Here is a 20,723-nt window from a genome sequence, read left to right as displayed (position 1 = left end):
AACCAACCAAATGCAACTTCTTACCTCAATAACAAAGTTATTAGCACTTTTAGTTTAATACAGGGGCGTTCGGGTAGCCAGGTGGTTTAAGCGTTTAGTCGCAAGCCCATTTCTGGTGTCCCCCGCCGTGATATTGCTGGAATATTGCTAAAAGCGGCGTTAAACAATACTCACCCACTCCAGTTTCATGACCTTGACCTTTAAACTCTGTGATGAACTGGCAGAAAATATTACATGATGTGGTGTAAGAACACGTAGGATACATGCTTTCAAACTCACGCGTATAACCATCTTTATCCTTTCATTATTTTAATAATATGGTTTATAGAAATTGTAGCCAGGTTTCATGACATGATCTCTGAATATATTGACCATATACCGTGGTCACTTAAAAGATAATTCCGTGGAGACCCCTTCAGCTTCCTAAATATAAATGTCCTCAAAATCCATTCTTTATTAAAAACAAAGTTATTATTAACCTGCCTTCTTCAATTTGACTCCTAAATAATAATATTGTCTAATTGAACTCTTTTCTAAAACTTTGTTCTTTAAAGAAATTGCAGTTTGAACTTATGGCAATTAATTAGGAATAATGACCAAGTACACAAAATATAATTGATGGATATTTCATTAATTTAAAATATTTCTTCATTTTCAAGCGTAAATGTAAGTGAAATAACATTGAACTCGTCATTAAATCATATTTTACCTCATCTCTGAATAAGATTCAAGTGAATCCAAAATGCTCTCTAAAGTATGCTTTATTAGTTTAATGTGGACAGTTCCAAACAGTATTACAGTTCTGTGTATCACTGTAACTTAATTACCAATATAACTACATAAGGCGGCATAGTAATAGTGGATAGAGATTTCAAATGTGCACTTGTTTATTCGACACTGATCGGTAGTATATCACATATTATAATGTAGAATACTGTTCCTTTTCAGCATTTCTTCTGCACAAACATGCGGCAATGATGATTCCGATGATCTGGAAAATAAAGAAGTAAAATTATCGTTAACTTTATATCGTTACCATAAAATTAACTTCAGTGTTTCTAAAATGTGTCCAGCATGAGTGTCCACACAATTACGGTGTTTCCTCTTAAGGGATAGTCAGTATTATCTGTGTATCATTCGCTTTGGTGAAGGCACATATTGATGGGTGGATACAACTGTACCATTGTGTACATGTTTCTATATAACTGTGCCAAGTTGCCTCTCTTGGGCACGCAATGATCGTTGGTTCGAATCCCGGTTCGTTTTGATTATGTTTCCACCTTTGTCAGTACCATATCCGTGAAAATATATATCTCTATTGTAATTGATATGGACAACTATTTTGTATTTTCGGTTATATTTCTCTCATGTGTTCCGTATGTAATTATTCAAAGATAATCTGCCTAATCAATGTCTGTTTAACTCGCAACAAGATACTTACTGCCAACGCAACGATAACGGTGTCAGCAACAATGCCTCTCTGAGCAAAGAGGCGTATATAATAACGTAGTTGTGAGGAACATCCCTGTAAGATACACAGACACATGCGTATCAAAATCAACGTAAACATGGCCGTACCTGATGTTCACATGCATGTTGGAAAAATAGTTCAGTAAAAACAAAACTAAATTTACATCGACACGGAACTACCGTAATGACTTTTCCATGGTCCGATAAATTCCGAGAAGTATTTATTTGAGAAGGGTATGTGTGTATGCTTATATAGGTTTTGGTTATTAAGATGAGACTAAGATATCCAGAACATTAGGACGAGATGTACGGATAACTCATTCACCACATCTTGCATAAAATATTTATGAACCATATAGTTTAAGATACGCTAGAATTATGATCCTCGGAAATTTTAGGAAAGAATCTCTCTCTCTCTCTCTCTCTCGCTCTCTCTCTCTCTCTCTCTCTCTCTCTCTCTCTCTCTCTCTCTCTCTCTCTCTCGCTCTCTCTTTCTCTCTTACTTCAGAATACATCAGCTGATTCGGGCAGAAGTTGCTGCTGCTGGTCCAACTTGCGTCAAGATCAGTATCAGCTGATGACACACAACAGCTAATTGGCAATTTCCCCTGAAACATGTTTTACAAATATTTTGACCGTATGGACGGCTGTTTGGTTTGAGAATACATCAATTGTCATGTTTTGCGATTATTAGTGAGTCATGAGTCAGGTGATAATACATCTTTGATAGTAATTTGACATGTTAATCGAAAATTACATTTTTCTTAGCTTTAATGATATTTAGTCCGCTGTTATTGTTCATTATTTTTCAATGCCTTTATTATAAAAAGGTGCATTTACAACACGTCTCACTTCCAAGGCGGAGTTTACTGAGGGCGCGCTAATAATCATCTTTATGACGTCACACAGTTGGTGCACGGGGAATGACATAATACATAAATACGTTGCGAACGTGGGTGTAGCGATGCCCATGGCATGCAGGTATCATATACACAGCAGAATAAGCCCATATAGCTCTGAATGTTTTACAAATTGCACGCATTAATGAACCAACATGGTACGTTTACAAATACCACCATGGACACGACTTTATAGCCAAAATGGAGGCATGAGTTGTGTATCGAACTATAACTCATTACTAATTATTGTTTACAATACCTTCTTTGAAACAATAAAATCACGGTACACACCTTATCATTGCCAGTAAACACCGCATCATAATCTCTGTAATCGCGAACGCCACAGCAATGTAACTGTAAAGATAAGGATTCGGTGTTAGATTGGACCCCTAGACTGAAAGGTAGAGTGAGGGCTTTTTAAGTCTGTTACTTGTATATGCATATGAAATGCAAATACATTTTTATAATGGAGGACATGCTATCAAAACAAAGACATTTTCTGCTTTAATAAGTGAGGTTGAATAGTTATGTAAACAAAAGAGGCAAAACCTTTGCAATAATCATAGTTTTACGATTTCGACAATATCATGGCCATGTATGTATGTACATGTTGCCCCGTGCATAAAACACCAGTCAGTAAACTACAGTTAACACATGAAGGGATTCATGTGAAAGAAAAGCAAATATAAACATCTTGTATACGGTCTTAACAAATCTTAAAATAAACATAAAAAAGATCCGTGAAATTACTTTATTTTCTTAGATAATAACGTTGATCTGCTCGAGTGAGCTACATGTACAGTTCCTGCACAGACAAACCACATCATTCAGTGGCGTGACAACCATGAATTTTCTGAAATATTGCCGATGGTGCGTTTCAATTCAAGTAAAGTAGCATTGGACACATTGGTTTGGGTATCGTTTTCCTGATTAAAGGTACATTCTGCCCATAAAGCTGTTTCCTGTTACCTGTTTTTGAACATAGTCCCAAGGTTTGGTGAACTCGGTAGCATTCTCGCTGTACTTGTTCTGCAAACGGTTTTTAAGGGTGCTACTGAAATGGTCTCTATCCTTTCCCTGAAAACATTAAACATATGTATGAACGGGTTATAAAATATAAAGAAATGTCTGTGATTTAGTCGTTCAGAAAAAAGTAGTTCACGACTAGCCTTAGCACCATCCTCCGCCTTCTGAAGATAACACCTTTGGGACGTATTTCCTGAATGCGCTCGAAAATGACGTTACATGTCTCTGATACTATGATTTTGTTGATGCCCGAATAGATCCTGGAACTATCATCCCCACTAAGACAGCATATGTGAAACTTTGAGCAAAAGGTTAAAATTACATGAGTCAAGAGAAGACAAACGTCAGAAACAATTGCACACTAGGTGGAGAACAGACAAGTATAACAATATTGAAAGTGAGAAATCTGTTAAAGTGTTCTAAGTGTTGATGGGTGTGTGGGATGGGCCCGTGAGCTGCAACCCTTGATTGGTGTAGTGAGTTGCACCTCTTGATTGGTGATGTGAGATGCGACTCCTGGGCAGGCCAAAAGTCTATGATCAATGTTTCAAATGAAACTAAGATTATAATTCTTGCCGTAAAAAAAGAACTATGCCATTCTTTAAATTGTTATGCGAGGTAACCGTGTTAAAAAGATGAAAGGATATGTCCTTCACATTGTGGGTTAGACCTACCAGATCAAAGTACTTGGCTGCCGATATGATGAACACCAGTATTACGATGGGGATGGTCAGGGAAAAGGCGATGTACTGAATAATTAAGAGTACACTATTATACGATATGAACATTACATAAGAGCTAAAAAACAGTGTCAGGTACGCAGTTTCAACGTACCCTTGGGGCATGGACTGTTACTTGTGCTATTACACACACTGGTTTGTCTGTTACATATAGCGTTTTTAAACTGTTGCTTAAATATTGTTTCGGTATTGTAAAATAACATTCACTCATACCTAAGTTTTATGACACCATAAGGGATTCAATTGGACAGATGTGATCAGGGGCGTCATGTGTGAACGAACATGTCATGGTAAGTAATCATATACAATACATTGGAAAGGATTAGGGGTGACTAAGGGGTTGTTTCTACTCTTCAGTCTTGTGTCAATGTATAATGCTGTAAAGCATTACCTTTGCTTAGATACAACTGTGCCAGAAAATACCCTAATGAACTGTAGTCCTTGCTAATGTGTTCACTAATGTGTCAATGTATAATGCTGTAAACAATTATCTTTGTTTAAATGCAATTGTGCCAGTACATGTCCTCATGAACTGTAGTCCTTGCTATGATGCTATTGTAGTAACTGATATTTCTGTGATCTATTATCGTTGCTTGGATGCTATTGTGCCATTGGATATAGTGGTGAACAATTACCCACGCTGTTCTATAATTATACACAGCAACAAGTAAAATGTTATGAAAAATGTTAGTAAAATGTTGTTTGTTCATACCATTCCTAGCAAATACTTGTTCCTGGCAGCAGCTCCGACACAGCCACAGAAGCCAACAAAGACCACAAGGGCCCCAATGCCAATGATGATCCAGACGCTGTTGGCGAGAAATGTACTACTTCCATCCAGCTTAATTTGAGTGATGTAAGTAATAAAGGGGTTCACTTTGAGAAAAATGCCAAGTCCTATTGTGGCTATTCCGACAATCTGTAAAGATTAAGATCTCAATACATTATCATTGTGACATAGAAGAGGTTCCCGTTTAACATATTCAGAAAATATGCATAAATCAGATTTCAGTTGCAAATGTGCTTCTTGTAAGAGGATATTTCAGCACTAGTGCACAAAACCATACCAGAACACACCCTCAACACATTGTACAGCTTTGGGTAAACTCAAAGCTTGCTGGATTTTCCGGACCTGTATTGTATTAAGAGCACAAAGTTCACGAGTAAAGGTAATTGCTAAACTCATACTGGTGTATTACGGTGTCCTCACTCACTCACTCATAATGCTAATTTTTACCTGCCCTGTCCGGTGTGTTACCGGTGTGTTACCCAAACGTAAAGATTATATTTGCATACATTACAAACATAAACAAAATCATATGAAATCTCGGTTGATAGGCACACACTGTAAATATACACTGTAAAACACAGAGTCAATAGCACGTGCACACTTCCGATGTATTAAGATTCGCGAAAGGTTCATAGCCCTGATACAAGCAGATAATTGAACTGTAATTTGTTATCAGCTATTATCACCCTGGCAATATCACTGGTAAAACCACTATGAAACAGTATATATCCTGCCTCACGGGTGGTACCCGTCACAAACACATGCAAAGGCGAGTAATTTTGTTACAACAATTGGAGGAAACATTCTTTTTGCTACTGCTATGTCCTTAGGGGTTGAATGTTGTAACCCTGAAATCGCTTTTGAAATCTTCAAAGAAAGAGCGTGCTAAATTGTACCTCGAACGTTGTGAAATGTAGACAAAAAAGGCTTTAGTTGAGGGGATATTTATCAACATGAAGGGAAAGTTGAAGTCATCCCTCGTGTAATGCTGTTTTGTGGATATATTTTGGTCACTCTGAATCTGTATGTATATATTTAAATATGAACCAGACGAGGTCATTTCTCTCGTCTCTCTTATATCGACCTCAGGTGAGTAAATCAGTGGAAGGTGATTGACAATTTGACCATCACAGAACAATATCAGATCATTTATGTTCCTGAAGATTAAGTGAAACGTTTTTGGCCAAATTAGGTCAGCAAGGAGGGGAGCACAATTGATACTCTACATGAATGAATGTCTACATGAAATGTGTCGCCAAACTCATGCGAGTGCCATCTCCTAGCCTAGAAAGCGTCATGACATTTATGCAATTAGCCCCTACCTTGATCAATATAAAAACTAATCATCATATAATATAGTAAGGTATGAAAACAACTCTGTTGAATAACACCGTCCGCTTTTTCCTGCTACAGAACGTCTTCCGCTTGACTTGCGAATGACTTATCTTCCATCAAAACAATACTAGGACATTTTTTACTTTTTCAAATGAGATAGGTCAGATAAACTGATGGAATGTTAGAGGGGTAAAGTGAGCGTTGATATGTATAATCAAAAAATGTTGTTTCGGATTTGTACGAGGGTGAACAATGGTTTTCATGTAAACTTAAATTTACAAGGCTACACAGAAAACCACGCCGACATTTATATCTTGAAAGTAATGCTTGATTAACGAGTGTGAAACACACTTTAATTGAAAGGTCATTTATTTTTCGTAGGTGACGAGGAAAAGCAATTGGACTTACAGCAAATATGACATTGAAGAAGATGAAGAGGCACCTGAAGGTCTTTATACACCACCCCTGCTCCATCTTAGCGTGTGTATTCGTGAGGAATAAGGCTCCAGGTGTAACAGATGTTGGTGAGACGTTTGGCCTTAGAGCTTAACTCTGAAGCAAAACATACATCTCATAAAAACCTCTAATTTAAGTAGAAAAACTTATTATACTTTTAAAACTATTTTCTGCACAGACATGCTACAATGATGCTTCCAATCGTGAATACCGCCGTACTAATCCGCCAGGGGCGTGCGTATACTAGTTGTCATACTCTGTGACGGTTCCGCGATTAGAATGCGCTGCGAATCATTTAGCGCGAATTTCAAGTAGAGCCGTAGTCACGTTTATGTAAACATGGCCAGCCAGTTCCTGCTATGGTCAGTGCCAAAACTCAAATGTGCGCTCTTTTAACGAAAACCTTCGACAGCTGGAAGGAAACTTGAACTGATCGAGAGGTATGTAACCAGTTTTTTAGTTATCAAATATGCTTACATTCATAATCTGCGATATGCTCCGCAATTTCTACTATGCCCTTTTCTTGCCTGTCACTGTCAGGCCTACTGTGACTGACAAAATTAACTATCGATATATTTCAGTTGTTGCCTTCCATTAAACCATGACCTACCGTATAGTTACCCATAACAAAAGTACTAACTTTGGCGCCCGGTCTCAGATTATATAAATCCTCGATAAAAGGCGCAGTCTCCATTGCTTCCGTCGTCTGTTAACATTCATCGCACCCCAGAGACGTCATCTGTTTTCGAACACCCGATTGCTTTTGTAGTTTAGGGGGGCTTTTTATGAATATGATCAGCAGTGTTTTAACACGTAGTTCTCAACAAAATTCGGTACGACTTCCGCCCGTATCCGACAAGATTTGTTTTAAAAATAATTAAAAGGATTGAGCGTCAATATATTGGACATATTACTTTAGTATGGGGATTTCGGGCGGAAGATGTTCCCATAATTCTTTGGCATTAAAACCCATAAGGTTTATACAACTTTGAAACCTGTTGTATTTACAAAATATAGATGTTTGTCAAATTATAGTGTTATATTCCATTTCCTCTTCCTTTTTCGTCATGATATGGGCACCAGAATTCTGAATGACTTATGATAGTTTACAGTGCAGTGCTTACTGACATTTCTGTGTCCATGAAATGATTACTGAGTCTAAGTCACATTAACAGTTACCATATTTTTATCTAGGTATTTTATAAAACAGGGAAGTTTGCCTTCATGTCAATGTCCTTGTCGAAATGAAAATATTTTTCCCCAAAAGGAAAAAAAAGGAGGGAAGGGGTGAGAATATTCTCTCTCTCTCACACTCACACAAAAATATGTGAAAATGCGTTTTCAAATGGTATCAGTATATCTGGTATTAATTTGTCTTCTGGATATACAGGCATGAGATTATCAAACACAATTTAATCGTACAGGTTTCATTGCTTGATGCATGTCATTTATGAGATATATTAGTCATGGTGATAATGATATGAATTGTTTTCCTATAATATTATGCATTAATGCAAATCTGAAGTTGCACAAGTTAAAATGTATTTAATTTTCATTTCAGACTTGAATCTTATGACAGAAATATTGATTTTGTTGGGCCATCTGTCTCCATCCGACGTCCAGAAGATACATCATGGCCAGCGTCAGGATTTCAACAGCTGATGCCTTCCCATCATCAACTGCTGCCTCCCATTTCCAAAGAAACCATTGAGGGTTACTTCATCTACCGTATGGCAGGAGACAACCAAGCTGCACATGATATCAAGGCTATAGAGAAAGGTTCTCTGATGCTTGATGGGGGTAGGGTGCTGACATGCAGTGTTCACATACGTGCATCTATTGATGTATACTTAAGTGGCATCGTCAGTGCATCTATGAAAAACAAGGTAAAATATTTACACACCATCAAATAAAAAAAAAATTATGATGAAATTTGTACTCAAAGATGATGCTAATCCGAACTAGATTGAAACTGATTGAAAGTGAATTTATTAATGGGAAATTAAATTGCACATACATCACATCTTATGCATGACTTCTATGCTTGGGTTAATGGGGGTAGCCTAGTGGTCTAAGTGTTTACTCGTCTTGCTGAAGGACCAGGTTCGATTCCTTAAAAGGGTTCAATGTGTGAAGCCCATTTCTGGTGTCTCTAGTTGTGAAAGAGCTGGAATATTGCAGTTGTTCCAAAAATCGTAAAATTTAGATCATATTACATCCAAGGAAATATCATACCCAGGCCTCAACTACTATGTTATGATGAGGAAGAGAATATATGGATGTCAACTTCTTTATTATGAGGTTAAGGGGGGTTCCTCATTATATAGAAGTTGACATCCATATATTCTCTTCCTTATGTGTATCACTTCTAAATGCCTCAGTAAAGTTGATGATTTATGATTTTGTATATAAATGTGAAACTGTATATGACTAAATACTTATGTGTTGGATATTGGAGTGGAAAACGTTTTTAAATATTTGTACAAGTGTTGTTTTGAACAGGATTATTATGACAATGTAGTATCTAAATATTGTATTCAGAATCACCCGTAACAGCTGCAGAACTGCCGTCAAAAGGAAAATGGTCTCGGCATATTCTGGAAGATCCAAGGCCCAAAAAATACAGACAGATGAGTGGCTACAATGATCATGTGCGCAACATGATGACAAACTACTGCTCAAAGTCATCTCATAATATCGCCCTGAGATATCTTCACCCTTCATGCTAAGGACCATCACTACCTTAAACAGCCTTTACAGAGTACATGGTTAACATGGCACTGAAGGTACACAACAATGCAAATTCTGTTTTATAATACGTGTACATGTAAATTTCTTTAAAACCTGAAGTCTTTAAGATTTGATCTTTGTAATACACAGTTAAAATCATAGCTTGTGAGGAAACATAGCAACATCTTACTGTTTGGGGTTGTGTGTTAATGAGTGAGTGAGTTAAAATTTATGTCGCATCGGCATTATCTCAGCCATATAGCGACGAGACCAAGTTAATATATTTACAATGTAGTCATTAATGCAAAGTGTTGTTTAAAAACATATTTGAGCATACTACACTACTGCCTAGAAGTTCATTCCCCTTACACGCATGGGCAACGCGTTACGCAACCCGTGTGCACCCCGTTGGTCACTCGTGTGGAACCCGTCCGCCACGCGTGTGATACCCGTGTGCAACGCGTTGAACACGGGTGTGCACCCCTTTCGTCACTCGTGTGCAACGCGTGTCACACTCATTAGAGGGGGGACAAACTTTTGACCAAAGGAGGTCCGATGTTTAGCTGAACCTGGAGGTGGTAACAAGGAGATAACCTTTTGATTTCCTGACGAATAAGGAATTCACATACACATTTTATTACACATATGTACTTGCTGATGTCTCATTTTTAGATGTGATTTTGTTGGAAAATATGAGTACTGTTGTGGCTTCTACATGATGTTTTGCGATGGTGTTAAGAGAATACATGATCCTGTTAAATGTTATTGATATTCAAATGCTTTTTTGTGATTTGACATTAAACGTCTGTAGTACGACTTTCAGTGATCATGTTTATGAGGTTTGGTGGAGCATTGCTTTTTATTGGACCCTAATTACTTATGATGGCTGGGTCTCTTTGTCTCAGCCCCATAGCCGTGACGCTGGGCAAGGGCAGCATTTAATTAATGAGAGTAGGTTATATCATGGAGGATACACTTGAGGGAGAGGGTTCTACTAATTACCGTACCACTGGAAGAGACCTGTAAGATGGCCGTTGCATAATGGCCGCCAGGAGTGGTAAACATTGAGGAAAGCAGTGTTGTTTTCACGGGCTATAAAATCCCAGCGCTGCTGTCCATATATCTTCTACTTGATCCTAGATTCTAGATCATTCTGGCATTTACAATATATACAATATATATTTTTCAAAGTACATTAATGGTTTACTAGTCATATCTTTTAGAGTATTTGTCAATTGTGTTGAACTTACAAGCAATAATTGTAATTTGTGGTGACACATAAATATAAACCGTTTCATTTAAAACATGAAGTAAGTACGATAGTAAAAAATGATATTCAAATAGCATTAAAATACATCGATAACAAGATTCATATGTAACCCTAAAGCCTGTGTTCCACATCCATAGCCAGGAGGAAAGCTGCTGACTAAACAAAATGTGTTAATTGTTAGTCTTTTTTCTGCACCATAATTTCTTTCATCTTATGAAAAACTGTTTAAAAAAATGGCAGCTTATAATTAACCAAGGTAATACTACTTACCCGACCTGCGTTTATTTATCTCTCTGTCATTATTATAGTTAACATGTGTCTACTTTTAAGTGTATATACTTATGCCATACATCGTACTGATTAAGGAATGACACATCATCGTGATATATATGTACTTCATACACATGCAGCACAACGGTACTTTGATTCTATAGCACAAAAAAATCGTTACCCCGAGTTACTGTGTAACGGTTCACCCCTTGTTTTCAGACGTGTCATTCAGACAAATAAGGCAGGTGTGACAGTTATCACAATCTCACCGGTTATAAAGATTTGATATATGCCGACTGACACTCTTGATGGGTCAGTGATTAAGACAACAGATCAATACACAGGCTTCCTATTCAGTATGTACGTATGATTACATGGCTGTGTATATGCATGGTATGTATGGCTGTATGTATGATTAAATGTATGTAAAATATGTATGTGTATTTATGTGTGTGCGTGTGTGTGTGTGTGTGTGTGTGTATAAATGCATGTAAGCCTAGATTACAAAATAAATGCTTCGGTCTTTTGAAGCCAGAAGGCAGAGGTATTCCCGGGAAAGAAGCCTACTCTCGCAGTTGGCCACTAGAGCTGAAACTACTCGCGGATTTTGTTTTGAATAAGGCGAATGGAGCAGAGTAAGCTTAGGGATTATCGGCTGTTTTGTGAAAACAATGTTCAGAAAGATCGACGTCCTGTCCGTATGAACAAACCTACAGATTACGGATTGAACGTCAAAAGTGTCTGTCGGGTTTCTTAATGCTTAAGAACTGTCCTAGCACTTCTAAAGTTCCTATCATTCTTTATATCTAAAGACTAGTATTATATCTAATTATATACCACTTTATTGTCTCATATTGCGGTAGTTAAAGAAAACACAGTGCTCAAAGTGTAGCCCACTCTACATTCTCAACATAGTCTCTATTAGAAATGTTTGGCTCGTGTTGGGTCAGACTTGGCCGGGACTGTCAAAAGCAACTTGTAACACACAGATGTATCATCGTTGTTTACATTTGTAGCTTAGTATTTTATCTGCCTATATGCCACTTTATAATGTCACAGTAAATCGTATTTAAAGAAAACAAGGTGCTCAAAGGGAAGCCCTTTTCCCTCTACAGTTCTCAACATAGTCTTTATCAGACTTGTTTTGTCTGTGTTGGGCCCGACTTGGCCCGGGCTGTCAAAAACAACTTAAACATCACAGATGTAACATCAAATGTGTTTGCATCTTTTAACAAGTATGATGTCTACCTAAATGCCACTTTATAGTGTCTCAGATCGTGGTATTTAAAGAAGCTCAAAGATGCTCAAAGTGAAGCTCCTGTGTGTAATCGGTTTAATTGTACGGTATACGTGTTGACAGACAGACAATAATTTATTTATGTCTCACTTCTGTACATACATAAAACAGCTTTGTACAAATAAACATTGATAGAATGTACAGAACCATTCAATAGAATTAGATTATTAACAGAATATCCCACTGCTAAGTATGTGATAAATTGTTGAATTAACATGAGATAAGTTTGAGAATTAACTGTGTGGTTTTTCAATACATCTTAGACTGGTGAGTCGTCTGCTCGATGATAACCAGCCTACTCATATTTTTACCCTTTTCCCCATTGTTGGAAAGTGTGTCGTCTGCTACTCCAGCTGGAGCCATCTGGTAACAATTAATCACAAGCTGTCAATATACAATACAGTATAATACATCAAGATGGCAGTTTCCATGTAACGATTAAGTATTTCTAAGCAACTTAAAGATATGTACAATATCTAGAAATATGTATCTTTAATTTTCTTAGAAATACTTAATCTTTACATGAAAACTGTCATCTTGATGTATTATTCTGTTTTGTATGTTGACAGCTGGTGATTGAGCCGTGATTGCTGCCAAGGGCGGTTACACGAGAGTTCAGCGCACCTTGTGGCGTTATGTGACGTGACAATGAACAGTTTTCAATGCCTTCGTACAACGACAACATGTGCCTATCGGACTCCAAAATTTAATATTTGTATCTATGATATTAAATTAAATATATAGACTTTATTAGGTTCCATAAATTTACTAACAAATCTACCTATTACGCATTGAGCGATTATCTCCTTTAGTTGTGTGCGCAGTATAAAGCTTTATCACGCGTGACCTTGCAATGCTGTACATCGTATCTTATTCAAGCTGTATCACTGAGAGTGAGTGATTATCTCCCTTACCCGGATAGCTCTTTTGCGCACTACCTCTGCAATGTATCGTATGTTATTCGGTCAACCAGCGAGAATGATTCCAGGGAGGAATTAGGGCCAAGCATGTAACGCGAACTCAGTCTTTCTCCCTTCACACTGCTATTGCAAATTATTGTTCAACACGTTTAAATACCAGGCTTCTATGAAGTAAGTGAGTGAGTTGGGTTCAACGCAGCGTTTAACAGTAATCCAGTTATATCGCGGCGTGTCAGCTTAATGTGGGAGGAAAGCCCCAGGTGATGCAGGTCTTAGACGTTTACCACTTCGGTGAAACCCCCAGTGATCTTTTCGCGATTCCGAGCCTTGCGCATAACCATTGTCATGACCTGGTTGAGTGACTTCCTTCAATCAACGTGAAAGGATTACCCACAGAGAAAGAAAGGATTAAAATCGTATCCAAATGGTATAAGTACTCACAACCAATTTCTTCTAATATTAAATTGTCACCTTTGGTATCCCCAACAATACTCACACAGACCGCTTTCCAGTAGACTCAGGTGTACGTCAAGGGTGTGCTTTATCACCAACTTTGTTCTCTGTATTTATAAATGATTTAGCTGCTGAAATTAATAGCTTACACTGTGGTATCCACCTGGACACTGACATGCTGAGTATCCTAAAGTATGCTGACGATGTTGCTCTGGTAGCACCTGACGAGCACTCTTTACAGCGGATGTTAGATTGTGTAGCAAACTGGTGCGCACGCTGGCGCTTACTTGTCAACATCAAGAAAACTAACGTTGTGCATTATTGTCCCAGTTACATTAAAATGTCCGATTTTGTTTTTACAATTGGGTCTGATCAGGTTGAAAGTACTCACGCTTATAAGTACCTAGGGGTTTGGTTACAGGAACATCTTGATTTGAATTTTACAGTTAAAGAAATAGCTAAATCTGCAAATAGGGCACTTGGTGTTATAATTTGTAAATTCAAAGCAGCTGGTGGTTTAGCTTATAACATTTTTACAACTTTGTACAATAACTTAGTCCAGCCTATCTTATCTTATGGATCGGCAATTTGGGGAACTAAGGAATTTAGCTGTATAAATGCTGTCCAAAACCGAGCTTGTAGATTTTTCTTAGCAGTCGGTAGAAAGACTCCAAATTTAGATGTCCGTGGTGAAATGGACTGGACATCCTCATTTACAAAACAAAAAATTGAAATTCTTCGGTTCTTGCGCGGTTTGCATGCTGCAGATCAATCCCGAATGCTGAGTATTATTTGCAGATGGTCAGTAAAATTCCGTAGATCCTGGAATAATACAGTTTTCGACTACTTTGTCAGTTTACATTTACCCATTTATGATCTAAATAATATTTCTACTGAGGAGTTTAACTTGTCTAAAGTATGTCTGTTATCCTTAGACCATTTTGATTGGTTACATGGACTCTGGAACGATACGGGCCAGGTAAATGGTAATAAGTTACGTACATTTAAAGATTCTTTATCATTAGAACCCTATGTCAGTTTATTGATGAACAGATGTCAGCGCAGTAAATTAAGTAAGTTTCGCTGCGGCTCACCGCCATTAGAAATAGAATTGGGAATATTCACCCGCCCCAAAACACCGCTTATTGAACGTATGTGTAAATTCTGTAATTGCAATGCTGTTGAGGATGAAATACACTTTTTTTGCTGAATGTTCTCTCTATACAGATTTACGCTATGATTTATGGAATTTAGCTTCTCGATCAACTCCAAACTTTAAACAGATGTCCGCTGCCGATCAGACCGTGCTCTTTATGCGGAACAATAAGGTGGTCAGACCCCTAGCCGCGCTTCTCATCACATATATCAGCGAAGACAACTGGGTCTTTCGTCTCTAACTTAGTTCAATGTATATTAGTATCAGAATGTTCTGATAACTGGTGATAACTCATTTCTATGTATATGTATGTACTGTGATAATTCTCATTTTACTCATATGTATGTGAAGTCCTGCGTGTCTCGTAGGCCATAATGGTCGGACACTGTACACACTATTTGTGTATTTTTATTGTCACTGTTGTACAGTGTCGGACAGGTAAATAAAATAATTTTCTTCTTCTTCTTCTTCTGTAAAAATCATCAAACCTAACGAGATTCTGTTTACATTTTCACACCCGCTGATTGTGAAGATCTAAAATTCTATCAAAAGTGAGACAAAATGACTGTTCATATTCATTTCCAATATCCTCTTAGAATTAGTGAGTCCCACACAAAACTTTCTCTTAATAATTCTGCAAAATACCAAACAGAAACTGGGATGTGGGAAAATGGGACATATTCCTTCGTGAAATAATAAGACATAAGCAGTGACTGTTCAATCATAATTGTACTATCTAATAGGGCTGCAACGATACACCTAGGTCACGATACGATACGTATCTCGATACTTACATCACGATTCCATACGTATCTCGATACGCTACGATACACATAGTGACAAGAGAAGACAAGTGATAAATGAATAAAACTTAATTTATTAAAATGGAAATTAAATGAACGTGAATGAATGTTCATGAGTCATGAAATATGTACTGTAATGAGTATTTTAACTTAATAAATCATCTGCCATTTCCATGTAATGGCTAGCAAACACAAAAGTAAAAGTTTTACATATTTGTGAGTTCTGCCTAGATGGTGGGAGTAAATAATAAGTGTACCAGTGTCCAGTAACTAATGATTTGCCATTTTCATGTATAAAGGCAAAAAACAACAATTAAAATCAATTATCTATAGCAACTGCCATGTCATACACAATTTGAAAGGTCTAATCCTAGTGTTTATAAACATGAACTTTATGTTTATCACATTATTTAAATAATGCAGTGACAACTTAATTAAGTTCGTTGTAAATTTAAAAAATGTGAGCTAACACATTCATAACGTCCAAATTAAGGACCAAAGAAGCGAAAATTTGACGATTTGGGTCAAATATAAGATTTCAAAAGATCTACTTATCATTTCTTTTTATTTTCATTGTTTAGGTAATTGGAAACCTATTTTAAAAAGAATTATATATGTATCTGTCTTCACTCATTTCCAGGTAACAGCGGCTGTTTGCTCAGTTACATGAAGAAATACCTCCGTTTTCGAAAAATTCGTATGAATAACACGTTCGTCGAAGACTGACATATGACACATCGCTAGAAAGCTTGTTTTGTTTTCATCTACACGCTCGTAAATTGCCCGGAGTCCTTTCGTAGCTATAACATAAGGTTTCATTGGATAACAAATGGTTTCTGATGACGCTTTCTTGCCGAAATCTGCTACAAGGTTCATGATTGGTCAAATTTGAGCACGTGACCTGAGGCAGGCAATCAAATTACAAATCCTCGTGTATGATGAATTTCAGAATTTTACGAAATATGTTGGTTAAATCGTGTTATTCTGAACGTTTTCAGCAGGAAATCGCGATCTATGTTAACAATATTGAGCTTCGTGGATGTATCATGTTAGGTTACAAGCTACGACAAAGAATTTTCAGGCATATATTTTGGCAATTGAACATCGTGTCCGAGCCGAGAATTCGAGGCGCCGAAAGCCGAGAATTCGAGGCGCCGAAAGCCGAGATGTCATTTGACTAACATTACACGCAATCGCATTGAAAGATGGAAATAATAACTTAGCTGTAAGTTTGACCACTTTTAGATATATTTTTGTTTATTTTATTTATCACTTTGAATAATACACTTAAAGATTTGCTTGAAATGTCTTTGTTTTGCTCGAAGTGTGTTTCCGAGAATTATATTTTCAATGACATTGCGGGAAATAGTGAATAACTTTTTAATCTGTAGATAAAAAATGATAAATTGAAATAGAATACTAATTTCAGACATTGTGAGATTTGATAGATTTAATAAATGAATGGTATGACAGGTAGGTTCTTAAAACTATATACTATTTTGACGTGACTAAGGCCTGGCCGGTTAACCGGCCTACGGACCCTGGGGATTCGATGCTTCTTGGCCGGTTTACCGGCCTACGGTGTTGAAAGAGTTAAAACACATTAAAAACGTATCTGTGATAACAGTTTATTTACAAACAAAAAAAAAGTACGTATATACGTCTTTAAAAAAACGTGTCGTGAAAAATCGAGATACAGCACCTCACAAATCGCACACGGTGTCGTATGGAGTGAATCGCGATGCATCGGTGTCCCGTTATATCGTTTCAGCCCTACTCTCTGAAGCATAAATTTGGCGAACGAAAAACGTCAAATTTGGAGTAACCCTGATTGACTCACGTGGGCAAAACTTATAACGAATATGTTGGCAATCCACAAACAATCACTTCATTAATGGCGAGCATTTACCAACCCGCGACACTCGTGTCAACTCGGGGATTCCCCTAGCAATAAACTCACTTCTAAACTCACTACTGTTCTACTGTCGGGTAGCCATAATGGCTAGACTGAACCCTTGTGGAATGGTTCATGCCATTAAAGTCCAGCAACCGGACACTAATTAAGACGGGTCGACCTTGTGTTCATGGTCTGGTGAACACAGGTTTTCAATGGCCGCTCAAGATTCACTGTTTTGATTTATCTCACCATCCATTTGATTTTCCAACTTCAACTGAAACCCGGTCCCGTGTTACACGCAACGAGTGGCTCACGCGTGCTCAACGGGTTGCAGACGCGCAGCACACCCGTTGCACACACGTGTTCAACAGGTGCTCAACCCGTGTGCAACCAGTTGAGCACGCGTGTCACATGCGTGTTACACGCCTTCTCAACGCGTGTTAGAGGAATGAACTTTTAGGCAGTAGTGTATATTTAGAAACAATTCATGAAACATATTTGAGCACAACAATATTATATATACAGTTTCAAAACACGGGCTATAGGCCACCAGTAGCCAAAGCTAGGCCACCTCACTGGGGATCATGAGGTCTTACAGTACCTCTGCATCCTGCATGATACCCTAGCAAGTTTTACGTCATCACTTTAGCCACTGGTGGTTGTGCACAATGCTAGCCAATATTAAAAAATACTCATCGATGAGTTGGCATAAAGCCACTGGTTGATGATAGTTACATTGATTATGGACCCGTGAAGATTCCGGGATAGACTAGGTCTTCAGCATCCCATGCTTCCCGTAAAAAGGTGACTATGCTTGTCGTAAAAGGTGACTAACGGGATCGAGTGGTCAGGCTCGCTGACTTGAGTGATGCATGTCATCGATCCCAATTGCGTGGATCGATGCTCATAACATTAATCACTGGATTGTCTGGTCCAGACTCGATTATTTACAGACCGCCGTCATATAGCTGGAATATTGCTGAGTGCAGCGTTAAACAACAAACAAAAAACCCACATTGATTATGATAAGATTACGTGTCACACAGGGGGCAATATGTTTACGGTACTTTAACCTCCTGGACAGAGCCTTCAATAATGTCTGTTAATAGTAGCATCACACCAAAGTTAAAAACAAGCATTTAATTATTCACATACATATTTAAAATGTATAATACAGACCAATTTCTTTCAAGTAGTTTATGATGAGATGCCCGCTGACACGGGAAAAGAGATCTTTTAGATTTACACTTTGATAATGTGATTCCCTTGCGATTGCAAAGTCCACACAGTCAAGCAACATATGCTTGACGATGTTATATTGCTTGACGATGAACCTTTCATCACAAGTAATACGCTTAGGAGGTTCGTCCTCATCTGTCTCAAGCAGGTATTCGTGTGTGAACCGACTGTGGCCGATACGACATCGTCGTAAAACGACTTCGTCATGCCTTGAATGACAACCCAAGTAGGTGTGACCGATTGTTGATTTCAATTTGTTTAGTTTATTGCTTCCTACTTGAGTGTCCCACCTCTTTTGCGTGAGATCCCGAGTATAAGATTTGATGGTTGGTTTGAAATCACTATACGGGATAAAAAGTAGAGATAACGGTTTATCAAGAGCTGCTTTAGCTGCAGTATCGGCATTTGAGTTACCAGTTATGCCTACATGACTTGGTAATCAGCAAAAGACGATGTCACATTGGCCAGTGGAAAAATCATGTTAGAGTTCTAAAATGTCAAAGATAACAGGGTGATATGGTGAGACACTTTTAAGTGCCTGAAGGCAAAATAACGAATCAGAGAAGATGGTGGTTTTGATTGGTTTTGTTGTTGAATATAGGTCAAAGCTGTTAGGATAGCTTTGGCCTCAGCAGTAAAAAATTAACTAAAATCGAGCATTCTTAAGAAGACAGTTCTGCATCCAATGATGGTGGCACTTGCAGCTTTGCCACCATCGTGTGTTAATGAGTCATTTGTAAAATGCAATTAACTAATTTTGAAAATGCCTAATCATGATCAAGCAGATTAGTTCCCTTGTAACAGAAAAATAGACTTGTATATTAGGTATTTTTCAGATTACTGACATGTAAAATAAACTACTTATGTGAAAAATATTGTTTGGGGCATCTCTTTTATGTCTTGACTTTTGTTTTTCTTTGCAGGTAACTGAGGAATCTGCAAAAGATACTATGGCAGCAACGCAAGACCAGTTCCGGAGCCCAGTGTGGCACAGAGAAAGAAAGTGGCGCCTCACAGCCTCAAGGTTTGGTGAAGTGAGCAAAATTACCAAGCGAAGACATAAGGAGAAGTTATGCAAATCAAATGTGTCCACAAACATATTATCATGTAAGTCTATAATTCATGGAAAGCAGTATGAGAAAAGAGCACTTTCAAAATTTGAGTCTATGTACAATATCAAAACAAAAAAGGCAGGTCTATGTGTGTCCTGTTCTGAACCCTATCTAGGTGCTACTAGGTATTGATAGTTATAACTTGGTTGAGGTAAAATGTCCATATGCTGGAAGGAATGATCACATTAAACCTGGTAAACATTTTCCATATCTTCATTACAATGTAAACAATTAGATTTGTTTAAATCCCAGTAGTCACTACTACAGTCAGGTACAGGGACAGATGTATTTAGCAAAGCGTAAAGTTTGCTATTTTGTTCTTTACACATTCTGTGACATGTTTGTAGAAAAGATCAGTGTTGATAAAGATTTCAGTTAGTACTCATTAAATCCAAAACTTGAACTGTTCTATACCAAACATCTAAGACCATACATTGCTTCTATACTAGCCACATAAAGAAACTGTGCTCGGAGAAAATATAGATATAAGGGCACATCGTCAATATATGAAATATAGGTTTGAACGCAGCAATTATTGGAGACATTCAAGCGCTCATGCACGTGCCATGCGATATGACGTCATTGATGGGGGCCTATGGACGTGCAATGTGTTACTGAACGTGCAACCTGTGCAGCTGTACACGCTGTCACTTTGGAAAGCATGATCTGTGGTCATTCAAAAATTCAAAACTTCTCAGGCGCAGACACAAGCATATCACAAGCAAATCATGCCAAGATTGACAGCTGCACAGCATCATGAAGCCATTGGAATGATCCGAGCGGGAATGAGACAACAACAGGTGGCAACACATTCCCAATGCCATCGTAACTCGATATCGGCATTGGTGAGGCGTTATCAG

At 37.8% G+C, this 20,723-nt stretch overlaps 1 protein-coding gene and 1 pseudogene across 1 annotated transcript; one reads left to right on the top strand and one right to left on the bottom strand.

Annotated features, from left to right (window-relative positions):
* Window positions 1-919: 919 nt before the first annotated feature.
* Window positions 920-6,734, bottom strand: LOC139461945 (CD82 antigen-like). The gene is made up of 8 exons (XM_071243430.1): window positions 6,669-6,734; window positions 4,848-5,054; window positions 4,070-4,144; window positions 3,339-3,446; window positions 2,661-2,723; window positions 1,974-2,078; window positions 1,442-1,525; window positions 920-991 (listed from the first exon to the last, which is right to left on the bottom strand). The coding sequence occupies exons 1-8, from the start codon at window positions 6,732-6,734 to the stop codon at window positions 920-922; spliced, it is 780 nt and encodes a 259-aa protein (XP_071099531.1).
* Window positions 6,735-7,055: 321 nt separating this feature from the next.
* LOC139461586 (uncharacterized) lies at window positions 7,056-20,320 on the top strand (annotated as a pseudogene).
* The last annotated feature ends 403 nt before the right edge of the window (window positions 20,321-20,723 follow it).

The sequence above is a fragment of the Haliotis cracherodii genome, unplaced genomic scaffold, assembly GCF_022045235.1.
Source record: "Haliotis cracherodii isolate W230 unplaced genomic scaffold, xgHalCrac1.p SCAF_15, whole genome shotgun sequence".
In the NCBI taxonomy this organism is placed as follows: domain Eukaryota; kingdom Metazoa; phylum Mollusca; class Gastropoda; order Lepetellida; family Haliotidae; genus Haliotis; species Haliotis cracherodii.
The sequence above is the reverse complement of the archived record's forward strand: the minus strand, read 5'-3'. Positions and strand labels throughout refer to the sequence as shown.

Bases quoted from the DNA above. Each gene is read 5' to 3' on its own strand.
- LOC139461945 (XM_071243430.1), bottom strand. From the start codon at position 6,734: ATGGAGCAGGGGTGGTGTATAAAGACCTTCAGGTGCCTCTTCATCTTC. The intron at 4,145-4,847 runs GTATGAACAAAC...TTAATTATTCAG, and splicing joins ACAAGTATTTGCTAGGAATG to TACATCGCCTTTTCCCTGAC. The intron at 2,724-3,338 runs GTAACAGGAAAC...TTATCTTTACAG, and splicing joins GGGACTATGTTCAAAAACAG to TTACATTGCTGTGGCGTTCG.